This window comes from Fusarium vanettenii (assembly GCF_000151355.1).
Source record: "Fusarium vanettenii 77-13-4 unplaced genomic scaffold NECHAsca_165_unmapped, whole genome shotgun sequence".
NCBI classification, from domain to species: domain Eukaryota; kingdom Fungi; phylum Ascomycota; class Sordariomycetes; order Hypocreales; family Nectriaceae; genus Fusarium; species Fusarium vanettenii.
In genome coordinates this window covers 1-19,125 of record NW_003315725.1, presented here as the reverse complement: position 1 = coordinate 19,125, position 19,125 = coordinate 1, and the positions used below count along the sequence as shown (strand labels likewise).

At 42.2% G+C, this 19,125-nt stretch overlaps 4 protein-coding genes across 4 annotated transcripts; 1 reads left to right on the top strand and 3 right to left on the bottom strand.

The window, feature by feature from the left end:
• Positions 1-7,612: 7,612 nt before the first annotated feature.
• On the bottom strand, positions 7,613-8,041 carry NECHADRAFT_89473 (uncharacterized protein; the record flags this gene model as incomplete). Its single annotated transcript, XM_003039121.1, has 2 exons — positions 7,613-7,869; positions 7,993-8,041. The coding sequence occupies 2 exons, from the start codon at positions 8,039-8,041 to the stop codon at positions 7,613-7,615; spliced, it is 306 nt and encodes a 101-aa protein (XP_003039167.1).
• A 5,624-nt stretch (positions 8,042-13,665) lies between these two features.
• NECHADRAFT_89472 (uncharacterized protein) lies at positions 13,666-15,391 on the top strand (the record flags this gene model as incomplete). The annotated part of the gene is made up of 7 exons (XM_003039122.1): positions 13,666-13,743; positions 13,807-13,941; positions 14,190-14,555; positions 14,616-14,703; positions 14,753-14,865; positions 14,922-15,005; positions 15,062-15,391. 7 exons carry the CDS (start codon positions 13,666-13,668, stop codon positions 15,389-15,391), a joined length of 1,194 nt encoding a protein of 397 aa, XP_003039168.1.
• Positions 15,392-15,750: 359 nt separating this feature from the next.
• Positions 15,751-16,707, bottom strand: NECHADRAFT_89471 (uncharacterized protein; the record flags this gene model as incomplete). Its single annotated transcript, XM_003039120.1, has 2 exons — positions 15,751-16,219; positions 16,286-16,707. 2 exons carry the CDS (start codon positions 16,705-16,707, stop codon positions 15,751-15,753), a joined length of 891 nt encoding a protein of 296 aa, XP_003039166.1.
• An 852-nt stretch (positions 16,708-17,559) lies between these two features.
• Positions 17,560-18,941, bottom strand: NECHADRAFT_89470 (uncharacterized protein; the record flags this gene model as incomplete). Its single annotated transcript, XM_003039119.1, has 4 exons — positions 17,560-17,975; positions 18,030-18,110; positions 18,184-18,220; positions 18,921-18,941. Coding segments are annotated over 4 exons (555 nt in total), but the record flags the coding sequence as incomplete, so codon positions are not given.
• Positions 18,942-19,125: the final 184 nt, after the last annotated feature.

The following is a 19,125-nucleotide window of genomic DNA, read 5'->3' as shown; positions in this document are numbered from 1 at the left end:
CGAGATATATACATTTTATATTTAATTATATAAATTTAATAAATTAAACCTATACTCTCTTCTACTCCTAAGTCTAGCGCCGAATTTTTAGGTTTAAACTCTAACGCCGACCTCTAAGATCTATAATACTAATTACCCCTATAACCTAATATTTCTCCTTTAGCTCTATAGCTAATTTATAGCTATAAGAGTATCTCCTTAATATACTCTATTATATATACTATAAAGTATAAATAATATTTTAGGTAAGAATTAATATTATAAGCTATTTATTATATAATTAGCTTAGCGCTATATTATTAAAAACTTAAAAGAATAGCTTTTTAGATTAATTAAATATCTTATTTTACTTAACCTTATATTGAAGGCTCTCTAGCCTAGAAAGCTCTACTTTAATATAATTAAATTAATTATTATAATTATTATTATTTAAAAAAAGGCTAAATAAAAAAAGAATCTTATAACTAAAGATTACTAATATAATCTTTTAGTTATTATTTTATAGCTATTTTTTCTATATAATACCTTAAAAGGCTTTATTAAAAGCCTCTTTTTTAAGCCTTATATAAAACTAATTGCCTAGGCTAATAATTATTTAAATAAAAAAAATTTTATTATAAATAAATTTATCTTTATATATATTTATTATATTACTTTAATTTATAAGTTAAAGGTCTTAATAAAAAAGTATTATAATATAATTAAGTAATTTATTTTTATTATAAATAATAATTATAATTATTAAATTTCTATTAATAATATTAATAAAAATATAATCTTAAAAGGTTTTAACCTTTAATTAATTAAGAGTTATAAGGATAATTAAAAGGTTAATATTAGAGGAGAGAGCTATTATATAAAGGGATTAAAAGCTTCTTAGCTAATTAAGAGGTAATTTATTTATTATAAATAGGGCTATTTTTAATATATTATTAAAGCTATTAATAATAAGGTATAAAACCTTATTAATTTAAGTATATTAAGCCTCTTAGCTTTAGGTATAAGGCCTTTATTATTATAATTACTAAGATTTTAATAATAATATTTAATCTTTACTTTAAGTAATATAAATTTAATATATAATAAATATATTTATTATAGTAGGATAAATTTATTAATATTTAGTAATATTTACCTAAATAGAAATAATAAGTATAAGGTATATTAGCCTCTTTATTATAAAACTTTATAAAAAAGGTAAAGAAATAAAGCTCGCGGGTTTTATAAGAAACCTATTTAGATATATAATTAATTATCGCTAGGAATAATAAAAAAATTAATATTAAAATATATTAGATAAAGACTAAGGTATTAATATATAAAGGTCTTAGGGATAAGACTTAATAGAGGGGAGATATTATATTATAACCCCCGCGATTATATTATATAGCCCCTATAAGTCCTACTATTAATAGGCCTATTATATTAAGGACTAATAGAAGGAAACAATAATTATAATCTAGGGATAATATAATCTAGAGACGATATTATTCCTAGCTATAGCTATTCCTAATAGAAATAATTAAGTATATAAAATATATTTATTATATTTTCTTATATATTAGCTACCTTGGCTATTAATATAACTTAGTTATACTTAATACCTTTAAGTATATTACTAGATATAATTTATATTACCCGTTTAAGGCTATATAATATTCTTCTCTACTAATATAAACCTAGTATAACTAGTTTATCCCTTAGAAATCCCACGATCGTTATATAATTAAGACTTAATTTAATTAAGTACCTTTTAGTTAAGAGGCTATTTAGTCACTTAAAAATCAATTACTAATTAAAAATTAACTAATTTCTTTATTATATCTAAGACTGACTTTTTAGTTAGTAATTAAATTACTAATAAAATTACTACCTTAAGTTATAAGAATATAAAAAGCATTTTATTAATTAATATAAATAACTTTTTATACCTTTATAATACCTTACTTATAATAATTAAAAAAGAATATATTTATATAACTAATATATTAATTATAAGGTAATATTATAAATATATAAGCTAAGAATAAGTTAATATTTTCCCCTTATAAATATCTGATTTTATTCTTAATATCTTAATTAAATAATATATTTATATATAAGCTATAATTATTATTAATTATAAGAACTTAGTCTTATAGCCTTATAAAGATATATTTAGGTAGTAATATATCTTATTATATAGTTATAATATCCTTTAAAAAATACAAATTAAAATATATCTTATTAAAGACTTTTATATTAAAAAATAATAAGTAAATAAATCTTTAATAAGAATTTAATTTTTATTAAAAGAAATTATATTTATAATTATTAATAAAATATTAAAGAGTTATTATTTATAATTTATAACCTTTTTTTTTATAAAAAATACTTATAGAAGGCCTTATATTATTATTAATTATAAACTTAATATATTTAATAGACTTAAGCTTAGCCTTAGCCTTATAAGGCATTAAATACTAATAGTAATATTTATTATTAAATTAAGCCCCTAAGGTATATAATTACTTATATAGCTAAATATATTAAGAATCTTCTTATAATTTAAAATTAAGGTCTAGCTAAGGACCCTTAACCCTTTATATATTTAATTATTATTTAATATAACTTTTAATATATATATAATTATAATACTAGGAAGAATAAGAAAGGTATAAAACTAAAAAAGCTAAGGTACCTAAGGGTCCTAATAGGGCTAAGAAAGCTAAGGGGGCTAAGCTAGCTAAGGGGGCTAAGCTAGCTAAGGGGGTATAAAGACTATAATATATTTAACTTTATTAGCCTTAATATTAAAAATAATATTAGTTTAAACTATTTTATTTATATAAAAAGCTTTATTTTAATAATTAAGATTATTTAAGTTATTTTTTATTTAGAATTTAGTCTTTTAAATATACTTAGAGATATCTTTTTTAACTTTATAATTTAAATATAAAATTATATATAAAAGAGAAAAAAAATAAAAAAAGTTTAAAAATAAAAAGAATTTTTATTATTATATAATCTTATTAGTTTATATTATAATAATTATTAATCTATATAATAATACTTCTTAAAAGATATATAAAGCTAATATATAACTTCCTAGAAGTAATTATAAAAAGAAATATATAATAAGTAAGCTTATAGCTTTATTTCTATTAATAAGTAAGTTAAATAGGATTTAAAGATCCTTAAAATAATAATTAAATATATTATATACTATATAAGTCTTAGTTTATATAATAAGCACTATATATTATATTATAATCTAGCCACTAAGATACTACTAAGGTTATAGCAGGGAAGGCAGCCCTGGGTATAGGTTGCTAATAGCCGAGATCCTTGAGCCTCTATCCGTCGTGTGATAATATCTCTAAGGCTTTGAGCCTCGAACCGGGATCGTTCTGGACTCTGATATCAATTATTATGTTCTAATGCCTGGTGACCCTGTGGTCCAGGTCGATATTGTCATATGCAGACGTTGGATCGAGATGAGGCACTTCGTCGCATGCAAGTCCTGTCGCGGCTGGAAACTATTTGGTATGGGTAATAATACGGTCTTATTGCACCATCTTGGTGGTGCGTCTCGAGTGTCCCATTCTCGACCTTGATTCTCAGCACAAAACCAGATAGTCGTTGTGCAGAAGTTAGGTTGGCATCAAACTCCCATTCCAAGCATCATGTTTCCACTTTTTTACATTCTATCGAGTAAAGAAGCCCTCAACTAGGAGCGGGGCTATCTGTGTATTTCGGGAATGCTTAAAATCGAAGTCGCGAAAATGCAGCAATCAACAATTTAGAGGATTAGAAAATAGTGTATACTTTACCTCATAAGCTTCTGGATTATTTGTTATTTTCTCCTGCCCGAACCCAGACCTCTATCGGTGATTTCGCGGGCATGGTTTCTAGAGTATGGGGCGGCCACTACCAGCGGACTACCGATCCCATGAAAACATGAACAAAGATCCGTCAGCCCAGTGTGGATCTGAGTAGTGCAGAAAGGGATATGACTTTACATGTACAGACTATTTGTAGAGCCTTGGAACCACTTCATCGACCATTTCGCGGCCTCAGTCGACATTTGACTCATACCTCGCGGTGGCACACGGAGGCGCAGACAAGGATAAGCAAGACTGATACGCATTGCCGTCGAGATTGGTAATTCTAACAATGGAGGGACCGAGTACTGTCTCAAGATGGTCTTTCTACTCTTGGATGGAAAAGGCTCGGCAACTTCGTCACCATTTCATACGTCCAAATAGCTCAAGCGGTGGTGGCAATTCAACTACTATATCATGAGGTTTCAGTGATATCTCCCTAAGAGTCAAATCGCCCTCAAAGCGTACACTAGAACTTGCTGGTATAATATTAAACGTTAACGCCTAGGAAAGTGGTATGACTTGATAACTCCCTGAGCGTTCAAGGTACCATATTTGTAGTATGACAGAGCACAGAGTGAAGACCATCGCTGAGTTATCGCTTCGCTATCATTTAGCCACGGAGTTGAAAAGCCGGTGATTGCATGCCGCGATGCCCTCGGAAAGTCGAATGAGTTTTAAAGTCGACCGTTTGAATGGTGTAATAGCTATAAAGATGATGAAATGCCGGGCTTATTGGCATGAATTAGGTTGGATACGCACTATAAAGCCCATGGTAGAGTAAGAGAAGCCCAATGGCTGAGGCACTTGCCAAGCAGGCTTCCTACTGGAGGACACAAAGACGCCTAGAGGAGCCTTTCACTAATAGAAGACTCACATCTATGACGGGAAACCTCTGAATAGAGCTAAGAGCTTGGACGGTTGCCCCCTGAATCTCTTGTTGCTGATCAATATTCGCATTGCTGATTTTTCCTGTCGCATTTCACTTGCTACTATGGCTACATTGGAGACTCTGTACAAATCCCCTTCGGACGGATGTATGTGAAATCACTTGTTAAACATTGCCCTCGTTGACTGCAAGCGGCATGGAAATCCGGTATGTCTTGTCCAAGGTTCCGCCGGAGGCACGACCCCGACCTTTGCAGTAAACAACCAAGGCACCGGCAAGAAGCCCCGGGATTGCTCTTTTTCCTCAATCGGCGAGACCGTCGACGCCGTCAAGACTTCTCAAGTTGCCTCCATCTCATGGTCCCAGGCTAAACCGAGCTCTCAAAAAGACATCACGTTTCGCCCCGGAAGACCTTTGGGTCAACAGAAATCAAGGGCGGCTAACCTATGAGAGCCGATGAATGATCGTTCGGAAGCAATTCATGGAGATTAAACTCAATACTGCGGCTCAGAGTTGAAGGGATATTAGTGGTAGAAATTGAAGCTGCGATTGATGGGCTAGTTCCCCTGTGTTGGTATTGGGCCATGAAGCTATCATGTGTTGATAATCTGTTCTTTACTATCCATGTGTTCGTTATTGTAGTTCTAACCCGGCCCTTCATCGGTTAACTGAGCTAGAAGATCGTCTTGGCTACGGCAGGGCGGGCTCGAACGAACTCCCACACTGATGGTGGCGCCGATACGAGAAAACCACCTCGTTGGAAATTCTGGTTCACTGGACATTATTCAATACAAAGAAAGACCCGGAACAAGAACCTGCTTCGCGAGCCCAATGACTCGATGGACTCCTTCATGTATAAAACGCGTAGCCTGGCCGTGGCTGTATTAGCTTTGGTGAGAATGAGAATAGGCCCGTACGTTGGTTTGCCGCCGGCCTGCTACAAAGTCGTCACCTGTTTCGTTTTGGAAGTAGGTGATGTCGCGGAACCGGCTATCAAAGCGACGGAGGCGTCATTGAGAAGATTTTGCATCTATAAGATGAGATGATCTTATCTTCCTCGTGAAAGACATCCTCTTATTTGGCAAATACCTTCTCAGGTACGAGACGAAAAACTTCCGTCAGTGATGTCTAGTCCAAGAGAGTTTATCTTCCTTGGGTGACAAGATTCTTATGAGAGTTTACCAACTAAATTTCGACTGAGATGGTTAAGGATATTGTTCTTATTTGGCTCATAATTATGGAAGGTAATGAACCATTGTGGAAGATCCGGCCTCGGAGGAGAGAACAAGATGATGAAGATTGTGACCAACATTAGGGCCACGTGTTCTTCGGGCGTTGGAGGTGCATTGCTGGAAACACTGGGTAAATTGTTGGTAAACCTTTGCCCTGAACAAGAAGAGCTGCCGTTGAAGCTATATGGGTCAAAACAGGGCCAAGGACTCAATGTTACATGGTGACTGATCATGGGACGGACTCATGTAGCTGAACTGACCCTACCGAAAAGATCTCGGCCTCCCCTAGAGCTTCAAGTTGCCTCGTGAGCTAGCCAAGATCTTTTTATTTGCTTCTCTCTATAAAGGTTCCCAAAGGGCTCTGGATGCCTTGGGTTATAGCTTACAATCGGGTTGCCGAGTGCGATTGGCCTGTTCTCCTTAAAGGCGTGTTGATGCTGGGTTAACTGAATAACTGACGCTACCGAAGTCATTGTCAGCGTATGCTGGGTTGTCACCCAGGAGCACCTTCTACGCGAGTTGGCCGTCAAGTTATGCTGAGAGTGGCTTTTACTTTGGTTGCGTCACTCACTTCCTAGTTCCTGAAGAGGTGTAGAGCCGCGTGCGAGCGCAGATTAAGGGTAGTGGAAGCGATAGAACTTCAAGTTGGCCCCATGGAGGAGAGTTATTAGAAACAAGGGGTGAAAGATAACCAGAATCAAAATGAGAGCGATGTAATGAGATGACGAAAAAGGAGGGACTACTACTCATACGCCAGGAGTGGCAACACTGAGGCGGGTAAATGGTAGCTCAGAAAGATCAGTACAGGGACAAAGTCGAGGAGTTGAGACTGCGCAGATGGATGCGCGTCCACTTTGAGAGTGACTTCATGGTTAGCCTCGAGCCCTTAAACGTTGAGGTCACGTCAAGAAGGCAGCCCCTGCTCAGAGAGTCATGGAGCCATCCCACACCGTCTCTTATGCTAGATAACTACCCAGCAGAATACTAGGATTGGTTAAGACTGGTCACTTGGTCTGATAAGCGTCGATGTCTGATTGTTTTATAGACCGCCGCGCCGTGTGGCGACGGCGCTTGATACCTTGCTTGATCGAGAACTCGTGTCACGATAATCATCATCCTGATACGGGAACCTACACGAAATTCGTTCTCCATCACTTAAATGACTCCTTCTAAATGACGATTCCAGTGGCTATAGGAGTACGTCTTGGCCATGTGTGTGGTGGGAGAAATTGTTGTGATCAACGCTTCTCATACCAGTCATGATCCACGATCTGGAGAAATGTGAAGGCAAGTATATAGATCTAGCTATGATGAGGAACATTACAAACATTCCAGGTTACCGTGAGCTAGGACTATGTCCGTACGCTGAGATCGAGACATGCCAAGCGGGAGCTTTCTGATCTTAATGGCATAAACCACCAGCGACCCCTTCCTGAGGTCTATTGGGGGGAGAGGAAGGGGAGGTTTACCTGCTGGGAAAACCCGCTTTCTCCGCTAAATCTTCTTGCTTAAGGTCGATAATAAGTGAGAAGTTAAGACCAGCCAAAGACGGGATCTCGGGGCCGGCATCTGATCAGTTTTTTATTATTTGGAATACAAATGATATTATTATCGCCGACTACAGTCATTCATTCGGAATGAGGGTGACTCACAGATTCCGTATTCTTCGGGCCAAATCTCCCGCGTTGATATCTCTCATTTGCCTTTCTGAATGCCTTGATGTCGGCCGCTGACTCAAAAACCCCGTGGTTTCCGGGGATAATTCCCTTATCGGCCTGTCGCATGCTGCTTATTTGATCGGCCAAATCGTGCATATGACAATATAAATCCCATTCTTTCCATCCGGGCTTTTCCCTTTCCATCTTTTCACGTCTTTTGCGTGCCTCTAAGGGTGAATTAATCTTAAACATCTATATCATCGTCACTCCCCAGTTCGTGGATACGTAGATCTTAGGAGGCAGCCATCTTCTAGGCCAACTACGTAACAGGTCTAGTTGTATTGACTTACTGGCTGAAGTTTCTGCCCAGGCCGAGATCATGTTGCCTTCAGTACCCATGTTAATGCCGCCACGTTAGGTTGAAGCGGAGCCGCACCAATGAACAGAATAGCTTCCTCTGGTTCGTCGCCAGCTCTTCTCAGCACCAAAAAAGCTTCCCTACCAACATTCTAGCGCTGTATGGAAGTCTGGGTTGCCAGCCATAAGTTCTGGCCCCTCGGGCTTTTCGTTCCTTGAGCCTTTTGCCTCCTGATCATGCTTAGCTGGTCACAGAAGAGCCATGAATCCAGCATTTTCCATGTGAGATCCCGTCCTCTCCTTGAACTCTTTCGGTATCCGCTACTGACATCTTCAAAGGGACCTCCGTCGAGCTGCCACCGCACTAACGAACTAACCCGTCGATGTCAAGGCCAGGGCACTCCAGCTATAACAATATTGTGCCCTCTGTTCAAACATCTCTACCTCGAGCCTTTTCAGGTATAGATGACTGTAGTTCCAAGTGCAGTAGGAGACAGGCTTGTGAGTTGCATCAAAGACTGAGTACACGTATATTAGAGATTCCCCCGGCTCTTACGCTGAAGCTGTTTTGGTGCTTATGATCGCGAAATATCGTTGAAGTTTCCAAAGATATACCACTATAATCTACCCTATAATAACGTAGTCACGTCCTTTAGATCGAAAATGGCATATGCGCGGGCGTAGGCGGTGCATTTTAAGAAATAGCGATGGCTATTTATATCCCCCCAGGGCCTCGTTGGCATTCTGCAATGGCGAGTTGATGTTCATTTGTGGCTGAGAAGTAGGATAAGTTGCATCTCAACTTTGGCACGATAATGTGCGCGAGGAAATGTGTCATGGTGATCCGGTCTAGGAAGACAGTCCTTCCCACATTTCCTTTCATCTCCGTAATGTCTTTAAGAGTGGCCATCACTCATGGAACGAAGAGCCCACGTGGTGATATGACCTGGGTCACTCAAGAGACTGACTACCAGAAACCTAACTCGAAGGCTTGATCACGATGTGCCAACCAGCTTAAGCAGGGTCGTCAAATCACCGAACCTACCAATCAGTTGACGAGCTATACACCGCTACATATCTGCTGTCATTCTTCTGTATTGTGTCTGTCGCCGTAACGGCTGGTCATGGGATTCCGTCTTTGAGGCATAGTTTAGTGTGTACTTCTGTCTGCACCATTTAGTCAATAAACTGACGATGGCGCAGAGAGTCCTTAGTATCGGTGTCATCAAGGGCCACTAAACTATTAATACAAGCTAGTAATCCCACTTATGTTGCTTGCGGTGCACTTATCATTGGGAAAACGCCAAAGCTCTTACCGGCGCATCAAGAGCAAGATGGAGATTAAAAGAATGTTTGGTAGGATGGAGCAGTGTTCCGACAAGAGAAATGTACCTGGAGAATGTTTCCGGGATCATAAGATGGCTGGGGCTTTGGGGAGGGGCCTCATGCCGTTCCAAATGTGTGATTTTGAGACATAAAGTAGCTTTTTCGAGGTCACTGGCACATATTTGATGATAAAGAAAATCAAACTCTCGGCATCCTCACGAGTAGGAGTCTCTTCCTCTTTTGTATTTTTGAATCATCACTCTTGTCTTTTGTCTTATCACGGCATATGAAACTTAGCTTACGTGAATCAGTTGAACTTGTTGATCAAGGTCAATCAAGACGGTCAGAGTTGATGGTATGCAGCTGACGTTGGTTCCCGTGATCTCGCTCTTCTTTTCGCCAAATCAAGTCACTCCGTTAGTCTCTTGATTTCAGTCCTTGACGGGATGTTTGAGGTAGGCATCTCACGTTGACTCGAGAAAACTGTTCAGCCCCATTACGGAACAGGTCATACTCGGATACCAGTGTGCCACAATGGCACCATCAGTTAACAACAGCAAACCGACACGCTCTGAGGAGTACGGCTCTATGTATCCAAGCGGTATGTGTTTAGTTCATGCTTAGTTATCGTGCTCGCGTCGTAGAATATACCCCTCGAGCAAATAAAATTAAGCAGTTCCGTCATCTTGATGACTTAGCCTGTGACAAAATAACACTCGGGGTCCCTATAACGTTATGGTATTCATGTAATTCCATCACCAAGAGTGGTTTTACTTTTCTTGATCTAATGACTATTCTGTTGTTAGCTTGGGTTTATAGATATTCCTCTTATACCACATAGCTTCTCGATTTGTATATCCTATTCTTTTAGCAGTGGTCTCCCTTAACTAATGAGTTAGATCCTCAAGCCCACGAGATGTACAACTCGAGTTTGATAAGATTCCTGTCATTCAATTGCCTCAGGCTAACTCGTACCACATGTACGCCCACCCTCGATTTCAGTAATAATGTTACATGGGGAGGGCTCTCAGCGAGGAGTTGCCTATAACCTCAGGAACTGTTCTTTCCCTTGACGCACATACACGCAGCGCATATTTGAACAGGAAATCACAGTAGTCATAATTCGACAAGGTTTCTGATAATGCTTAACGAGCCTTGGATGAGTGGGGATGGTTAACAATTTAGTACCAAGTCGCCGATTCAACCTAAGAATGATATAGTGATGAGGACGCCGAGTCGAAAGTCAAGGAAAGAAACATAGAAATAGAGACAATAAGTGAGCGTGACTATAGATTATTAACACATTTGAGGTATGGCAACGAGTAAAAGAAGTCCGCTATAATGACGAACAATCAGGCTGATATCTCTAGCTAAAACTCCAGAGCGGAAATTAGAAGCCGCCCCATTACGTGTTGACCGCAAACCTCTGTACTTCAAGCAGGGAAGATGTATCTGAAAGTGTAGGCCCCGACTTTTAAATCAAGGGTTGAACTCTGCCTTGTTGCAGCGAATGATCATGCGTACGCTGCAATGCGGCACAAGCCATGATGGCCAAGGTTGATGTTCATGACAGAAGGGCGTCTGTCGGGGCATTACCCACCCAGCTGATGGTGAGCTGCATCGTGATGTGAGTTAACCTATCCTCAAATACAGAGTAAACCCCTTCATTGTCGACTACTTCTTCGACACGACGTGTTCGATAATGATCAACTTGCCATTCTTGTCGAATAGCGAGGCAGTAGCCTTGGCGAAGTCAGAGGTATCCTCTCCCTTATCAAAGACATCGAGAATAGCCTCTTTAGTCTTCGGGTCACCCAGCCCATGTGCTGCTTTTGAAGCTCCAGAAGCGATGTCTGGAGTGCGTTGGTATCGCGCGTGTTGATAGTACTCTGGCTTTAGCAAAGTATTTATGCGATTGCGGATTGCTTTTAGTTGGAAGATTGGAAGTTGGAAGAGTAGATAGTGGTTTTTGATTGTCCGGTTGATGCAAAAAGATTATAGAAGAGATATTAAAGACGAAGTGGAATTCCTAGGTCAATACTTCGATGCCGCTTCTTATAGGCGAGTCAATACTTGAATGCGCTGGCACTAGACAAAGATTGTTCTACATGTCAATAATTATATCCATCATATTTCCACAAAAGCTCTCTCCATTACAACAGTTACAGGACTCACGCCACTCTACTCAACCGATAAAGATGGTTAGGCAAAGTCCCAGTCTAAACAAAGCCTCATGGCTCGTCATTTACCCACCGAGCAACAATTTGATTAACAAACGTGTGACCCTGTAGTATCTGTAGAGACACCCTTGGAGATAGTGCCTCCCATCGACCCTGGGCCCTTTGCCTGCCGTGAAGTCGTTGCATTTACTCTGAGACTCCCATAGCCAGGTGAGGATCTACTGAAGCGGCATGTGCGGCATGGGGTTTCTTTATTACCGCCCTAGAGCTCGGTGCTAGGTGGCACCTACAGAAATACTAAGCTCGCTGGTGAGGCTGGCCTTTTCCTGGTCTAACAGGCCGGGACCTAGCTGGCTTAGCACGGTGTTTCAACCAGGGAATGCTCAGCATAGCGGGCTGGATATGTCACTGGCTGGGTATTTCGTCGAGAACTGTTAGGAGTCATCCTATTCTGAGCAATCAAGGAACTCCCTGACGGTTTATCCCCAGGCCTACCATCCTCTCCCTACAATCTGGACTAGCCTCTATCTACCAGGCTTGCATCCTCCAGCACTATATTCCAAGCATGGCTGAAGTAAAAGGTCAAAGAAGCGGCTCACCAGATCGTCAAGGCAAAATTTGATCATGGGATTCATCCACGAACAAAAGAACCCCTCGCCCTGTTATCAATCTGTACCAGCTCAGCCTAGACCCTAGATCCAAAAATATCAGCTTCTTAACAAGGACATGGGATCTAATGGAGCGGGGTAGACGAGCTTTGTCTTGACGAGCCGCCATTGGCTCATTCAGGCAGGAGGCTGATGAAGTTGGCTTTTGGTATGCTGTGAGCCTGGCTGCACCAAGAAATTGATATGAGACCATCTTGACGAGGCTCATGCCATGCTGATGCCTCTTGGATTCCGGCTCCGGGGTCCCAGTGAACGTTTCATGAGCCCAGATCAGAAGCTACCCTACACTATCCAGCTCATCGTCCTTAGTTCCTTTGGAAGTAGCTTTGATGAGGCAGAGTACTGACAGACTTCCGAATAAGTGCAAGGAGCATTGGTGTCTCACGGTTGGGTTATGCCCTAAAAAACATGTCTGATGTGAAGGTTTATTATATCTCACTCACCTACACTTGCCTGGGTTCATACACCAACTAAGAGTCGATTCAAAGGTGCCAAATCAAAGATTCACCATTGTTCATCCCAAAATATACGCAAGAAGAAATGGAATTTTCTCATTTCTGCTAGTAAAGATTTCGGTGGAAATGTCGGGATTCTTCCGTGGCATGAGGTTAGATTAATCCTCTTAGATGCTAAGGCTCTTGGTAAAGTTTGGCCCGAAATATAGGAATTCGCTTCCTTGCCTCCTGGGATGAGTGTTAACCGAGATTTACCCGTCAGACGCGTCGCGAGAGTGACCAGAGTCCCTTGACTATTAACTGCTACCATTCGCCCCCAGCCGCCTCAATTATGTACCAGCTGCTACGTACCGGCTAACCAAGACGGCCGGTACCCAGGGAGACAGCCGAGCGGCCGGGGATAAGGTTGGAGACGTGCGTGACAGGCAGGGGGTGGGTAGCATCGATGAACCACCACCCCAACTCTCCGCGTGGGGGCCCCTGAACTCTATTCCCCAGATCTGATCAATATGGCTAGGCTTGAGAGATCCCCACAGCTTGCCTGCTTTGGACTTGTTTGTCGCTTGGCGATGCTCCCTCTCTTCAACAGTGTCCCACCTCAGACCAGCAGGACTACGGCTTTTCTCAACATGGAGCTGTCGCGGCTGACAGGACGCCACCGTCGGCACTGGGTAATTTGTCCAGGGTCTACGGGCTCATGAGGTGTGAGTGGAGCAGCGCAGCCGTTGGCCTTGAGATGACTTCTCACATCCGTTTGCCATGAGCGCACGGCAAACGACTGATGGCGTTTGCAACAGCGGGAACAAGAGCTTGCCTGACGGGCCAGGCAGATAGATAACAAGAGGCCACAATTAGGTATAAAGACCCATGCTCAGCCATTTCTCAGAATTTCATGAATTTCATCTTTTCAACTCCTTTTCCCCATTATCCTAAGCGTAACTTCTATCTCTCCCATTATCTATACCCTGCGCTTAACTCTTCACATATATACGCCTCTTGACGGTATTCTCATTGTATCTCATCGCCTCAAAAAGACCATGGCGCGACAGGCCAAGTCCCGAGCGAAGCCTCTTCGTGAGGGAAGCGCTCCTACGGCCCACGAGGGCAACACTGGTGTAAGTCTCAATCAACCTACTTCAACATGCTGCACAGTCTCGCTAACACGTTCCTTTGCTCAGATCCAGACCAGATCACGAGCCCGGCTCCCACAGCAAGAGGGTAGCGTCATGGCCAATACCGATTCTCGAGCCCTCGGCAACAAGCGACAGCTTGGGCAGACAGTGCCATCCGACCACATCTCAAAGAAGAGCAAGGTAGATGAATAGTCCATTTCGGATGCTGGCTCTAAGCTTTCTGAGCCGCCGCCGATGGACGATTGCATCGAACCAGTGAGTGCCCTCGCCCTCGAACAACCCCCCCCCAAGCTGACATGTTCAAGGGAAATCCTTTTTCGAACGACGATGACCCCGCCGACAAGACGACCGGCGATTCCGGTGAGACAAACGACGAGATGGCGGCCGAAACGATGCGATAGACGACGGAGGTACAAGAAGTTTGAAAGAAGGCTGAGGAAGAAGAGACTCTCCGAAAGAGAACCGAGGAGGAAGCATTGGAGAAGAACAAGAAGGAAGAAGAAGCTCTTCGGAAGAACGAACAAGAGGGCGCCCTCCGCAAGCAGGCTGAAGAGGAGCCTGATCGACAACGGGCCGAGGGGGCAGAAGGTGTCGAGACAGGTGGTCAAGTGACGACAACCAGTGAGATGGAAGTCGGGAATGGCCAGGAGGGCAAATCCCAGGCCCAGACCAGAATGAGAGCGGCGGGGAAGAAGAAGGCGGGCAAACAGACGGCCCGCAACATGGCGAATGAGGAGGATGAGGAGCAAGAGGGACCAGACGCCGAAGGGTCCAACAACACCAACAAGCAAGCGGTATGTTTCTCGTCATCTGGCCACTTGTGCTCATCACCACTAACGCAGCGATACTGACAGCCCCCGGAGGAATATCACGAGATCCCCTGCTGCAACTGCGCCCGCGATGCAGCCGACGGCAACAAGACCATCTGCACCATAGTCAGAAGTAAGTATGCGGCGGCCTCCACGACATGCTCCTGCTAACCAATTGTTAGGTAGCAAAGTAGCTGAAAAGGACGGAAAGCAGGGCATCAAGGCTGGCAAGAGAGGCAAGATTCTTGCCTCCTGTAAGAACTGCATTGCTAAAAAGCTCACCTGCCAGCTCATAGTAAGTATAGACCTCTGTGTCTGTACCAACTTACTGACTGCTTCCCCCTCCCCCAGAAGTGGAACAGAGATCTTGAGGATGCGGGTAAAGCCATCCAGTCAACCATGATAGAGAAGGTCAGAGACCCTCTGGCAGAGAAAGTAAGCTCCACCCCCTGAGCTTCCCTTCATACAATATGATGACTGACATGGCACAGCCATCCGGCTGGCCCAAGTGGACGGCGGTGGTTCGGGACAAGGTGCCTCGGTCAAACCCGACGCCGGCGCAGATCAGCTCCGACTTGACCGACCACAAGTCGGCGTCTAATCAGCGCATCATTGAGCTTGAGGACCGGGTCAAGGCCCTTGAAGAACAGAACTCCCGCATGGCAGCCACCATACAGGCGATCGAGGGCAGGCTCGGTCCAGTCGGGGAACAGCATCCGCAGGGCTATGATGCTGATGGTTCAATGAACCGACATACACCTGGGTACGGCCAGCCCAGCTCATTCCAGTACCCGGCCCCTGGCGGTGCTGGGGGGTGGTAGCCGTACAGCTTGAGGAAGGTATGGCCACTCCGGAATTGGCTTGTCTTGTACCCGTCCACTCAGCACACATCGCGGATGGTGGACCTGGAGATAGATAGTGCTCGACTTAGAGTCTAACTGTTGAGGATGGCAAAAGGTAGTAATAAAATCGCTGTTTGAGTTTGTACAATTACCCACATCAGCATCGAGACTCGTAGCAGAAGAGTCCGCGCCAGGAAGCTCAGATAACATTTCCTCCTTGACAAGCCTGATCTTGATATCACCCCCTAAGTAACAAATTCCGATGTAGGGAGATCTTGGGGGGGATGGAATGGGCATTTAGCCTAAAGGAAAAGGGTGGTAGGTTAACTGGATATTTTCTACGGAAAGATTGGGTTTATTTTGAGCTGCCCCGAAGTGTTGCCCCCTGTGATGGAGGACCAAAATGACGTGTCTGCTTGTTTGGCAGAGTGGGTAAACTGACGAAGATACCGGTCTATCTCCATCCAGAGCTGTTGTTGCTGGGCCCTAACCGTGGACTCCTCAGTTCGCAACAGCTCCGTTGCTCTATTGTAGTCTGACTTCCATTGAGCGGATGACAAGTCGATGTCTGATACCTCCAAAAGGTCCTTTATCTCGTTGGCCTTGTCTTCGACGTCCTCACCAACGTTGGTCATGTAGGTAAGAATGTCGGGAACAACAGGGCCACAACCGTCAAGGCTGTCCGCTATGAACTGAGCCTGGTCGCTTGGACTTTCAGCGGGGGCGGGGGAACATGCGAACTGCCTGGCAGACTCTAGGATAAAGGGCGTAGACATAGCCCATTCGCAAAGAACAAGTCCCAATACGCTCCAAAAGGAAGAGCAGGCGAAACCAATGCCGCTGAGTACTAGGGCGGCGATGAAGACGCATTACATTAATAACTTCAAAAGGCCCATGGGGAGGAGCGCCCGTGTTAGGAGGAGGATCTTATAGGCGAGATGAATGCTAGAGCAAGTCCAGTCCATGAGCGTGAATATGAGGTCGGTAGCCCAACGTTTGAGACCAGGGTTTGTATCCTGGGATTGCCGAGAGGATGAGGGCCGGGGCTCCTCAGTTGGTTTCGAATCGGGGTACGGGCGAGGTCGGGACCGTGACCGCGGCGGCACGCGATCCCTTGGTTCACGTCGATCGGGTCCGGGTGAGGGACGAGAGTGGCGGCGATCTTGCTCAGATTTCCTCTGGCGATCCCGCTCGGATTCCCTCTGGCGTCGACGCCACTGCTCGTGCGCTTTGCGGCTATATTCGTTAGCCTTCCGGCGGTCACCATCGCCGAGGGGGCTGAGAATTTCGGGCATGGTGGGTAGACGAGCGGTGATGGGAACAAACGAAAGAGAATTGCGCCAGGACGTGAAAGGAGTCTCGAAAGTATTTGGGGTTCAAAAGAGTGCTAGAATCCGGCACACGGATAAGAGGTCAGGATATTGCTAGGAGACTCAGACGAGAAAGCCAGCGGCCCAGAATTTAAGTATTCCAAACTGAAGGTGTTATTCAGGGGTTACAAATGAAGCTAACTGGCATTCTGTCTGATGGTAGAGCAACCAGAGGGTCTCAAGTTGACAGCGAATAAAAATCGGATAAAGGTTAGGTGGAGAAGAGAACGAGAATAAAAGGGGTAAAAGAAATCGATGGAAATCAACCTTGAATGTGAAGCGCTAATCTCTAGCAAATCCATGTGTCACGATGTTTGCCTGGCTGTTGGTGAGGGCGGCTGGGAATTGGGAGTTAATATATGATATATCATAGTCGCGGAGAGTATACAATACGTCTCACTAAGCACTAGTAATGCGTGGCGTTTATTCAAAAGATATTGGACACCTAGCGCTTGCGGTGACGTGGTCTCGTGTAAAACTTTAGAACAAAGAAGTTGAGTGAAATTAGGGGGTGGCTTATTTTCATGACACAGTGAGCTCGACCATCAGGCCTTGGAAGGCCTCATGCATCGTCGTCACAGAAACCTCAGCATGTCTGTTACGGTCACGATCAAAGGGGGGAAGACAGAAAATGGGATTTTTCAGAATCATCCGGCGAGTTTTAGCATAAATCTACATACAAGCACTAGCCACAAAGAATAAAACCCCCTCTCAAGTAACCGCCAATGTCGTGTATCACGCCTAATCTGGCACCCAAGGTAACTCCACCCTCTGAGCTCAATTCTTGCCATTCTGTGCCCACCTCTTCCCACACATCTCCTCCCGCATCAACACCTTCTGCACGGTTCTGCCCTCCAAGACTGGACCCACAACCTCGGTGTCATACACAATCTGGACTTGTGGAATCAACAGAACAGCCGCAGGTTTGCTCCAGGCATCGATCGCCTGCTGGGCCTTCTTGCGACTCGTGCTTCCCGGGGAGCTGGACGCCTTGGCCTGATAGTGAGGCTCTGTCTTGCGGCCGAGCGCAGTGAGGATGGCGTTGGTTCGCGCATTGTGAGAGGCAATGTCGGTGTCTGCATCACTGGGTGGCGGAACGGAGAGGAGTGTGTAGAGAAGGGGGGGAGACCGGTGGTAGCTCGGGTACACTTCAATGAGAGCTTCGTAGGCGGAGCAGATTTGGTCACGGGGAACTGGATAGGTAGTCAGCGGTAACGACAGGAGATATGGGGCTCATGGTCGCTCACCGATCCCCGTGGTCTTGCCCGTATGGTCCACCAGATACTCAGGAAGCTGGGCTAAGGAACCCCAAGGCGGCCATGTCAGATCTAAGCCGTATGTTCGGATTTATTATATGTCAAAGTTAGATCTCTTCTTATAATCGTATTTAACTTTTCTAACCTATAAATAACCCTATTAATAATAGATTAAGCTTTTTCTAATAACCTTATATCTACTATTAATACTATAAATAATCTATTTAGAGGCCTCTGCTACCTATCCCGGTCTAAATTATTATCTTATTAATAGATCCTTTTAAGCCTATAGCTCCTCTATTAAGTCTAATAATTCCTCTAGTTAGCCCTCTAATTATTAGAGCTAACTTAGGAAGACTTTATTTTTAAAAGAGGTATTACTTATAGCTAATCTCTTAGCTAGGTTCCTAAGTATTATTTATTATATATTAATATAATTAACCTTAGTTTTTTATAGATTTATATATTTAATAAGATAATTATAAAATTAAATAAAGGTAACTTAAAGTATATTTATAAGATTATTAATTTAAATATATTTAAAGATAAATATAATATCTAGAGTTTTCTAAGGGAATAAACTAAGCGTATTAGGTTTATTATTAATAGAGAGTCTTAGTATTACTATATAATAGGGGAATTATATCTTAGTAATAGGTTAAGAAGGTCTTAAAGGTAATTAAAATCTATTAATAGCTTAAAGGCTAAATATCTATCTAAGGTATAATAAGTATTATATATATATAAGGGGCCTTATATTTATAGAAATAAGGTCTATTATAATTAATATATTAAGAAGGGAAAATATAGGGAATAAAAATAATATATAATAGGGGATATATTAGGCTATAATATAATCTCTCCTCTCTTATTAATTCTTACCTTTAAGATTATTTTCTTAGGCTAAAATTCCTTTAATTAATTAATCTTAATTTCTTTTTATAAAATATTTTTATATTAATATAATATTAGGTTATATTAATAAAAGAAAATCTATTAATTTAAATCGCGATATAATTATATATTATTTAATTATTATTAAAATTAATTAATTTAATTATAAAATTATATCTTATAGTTATTATAA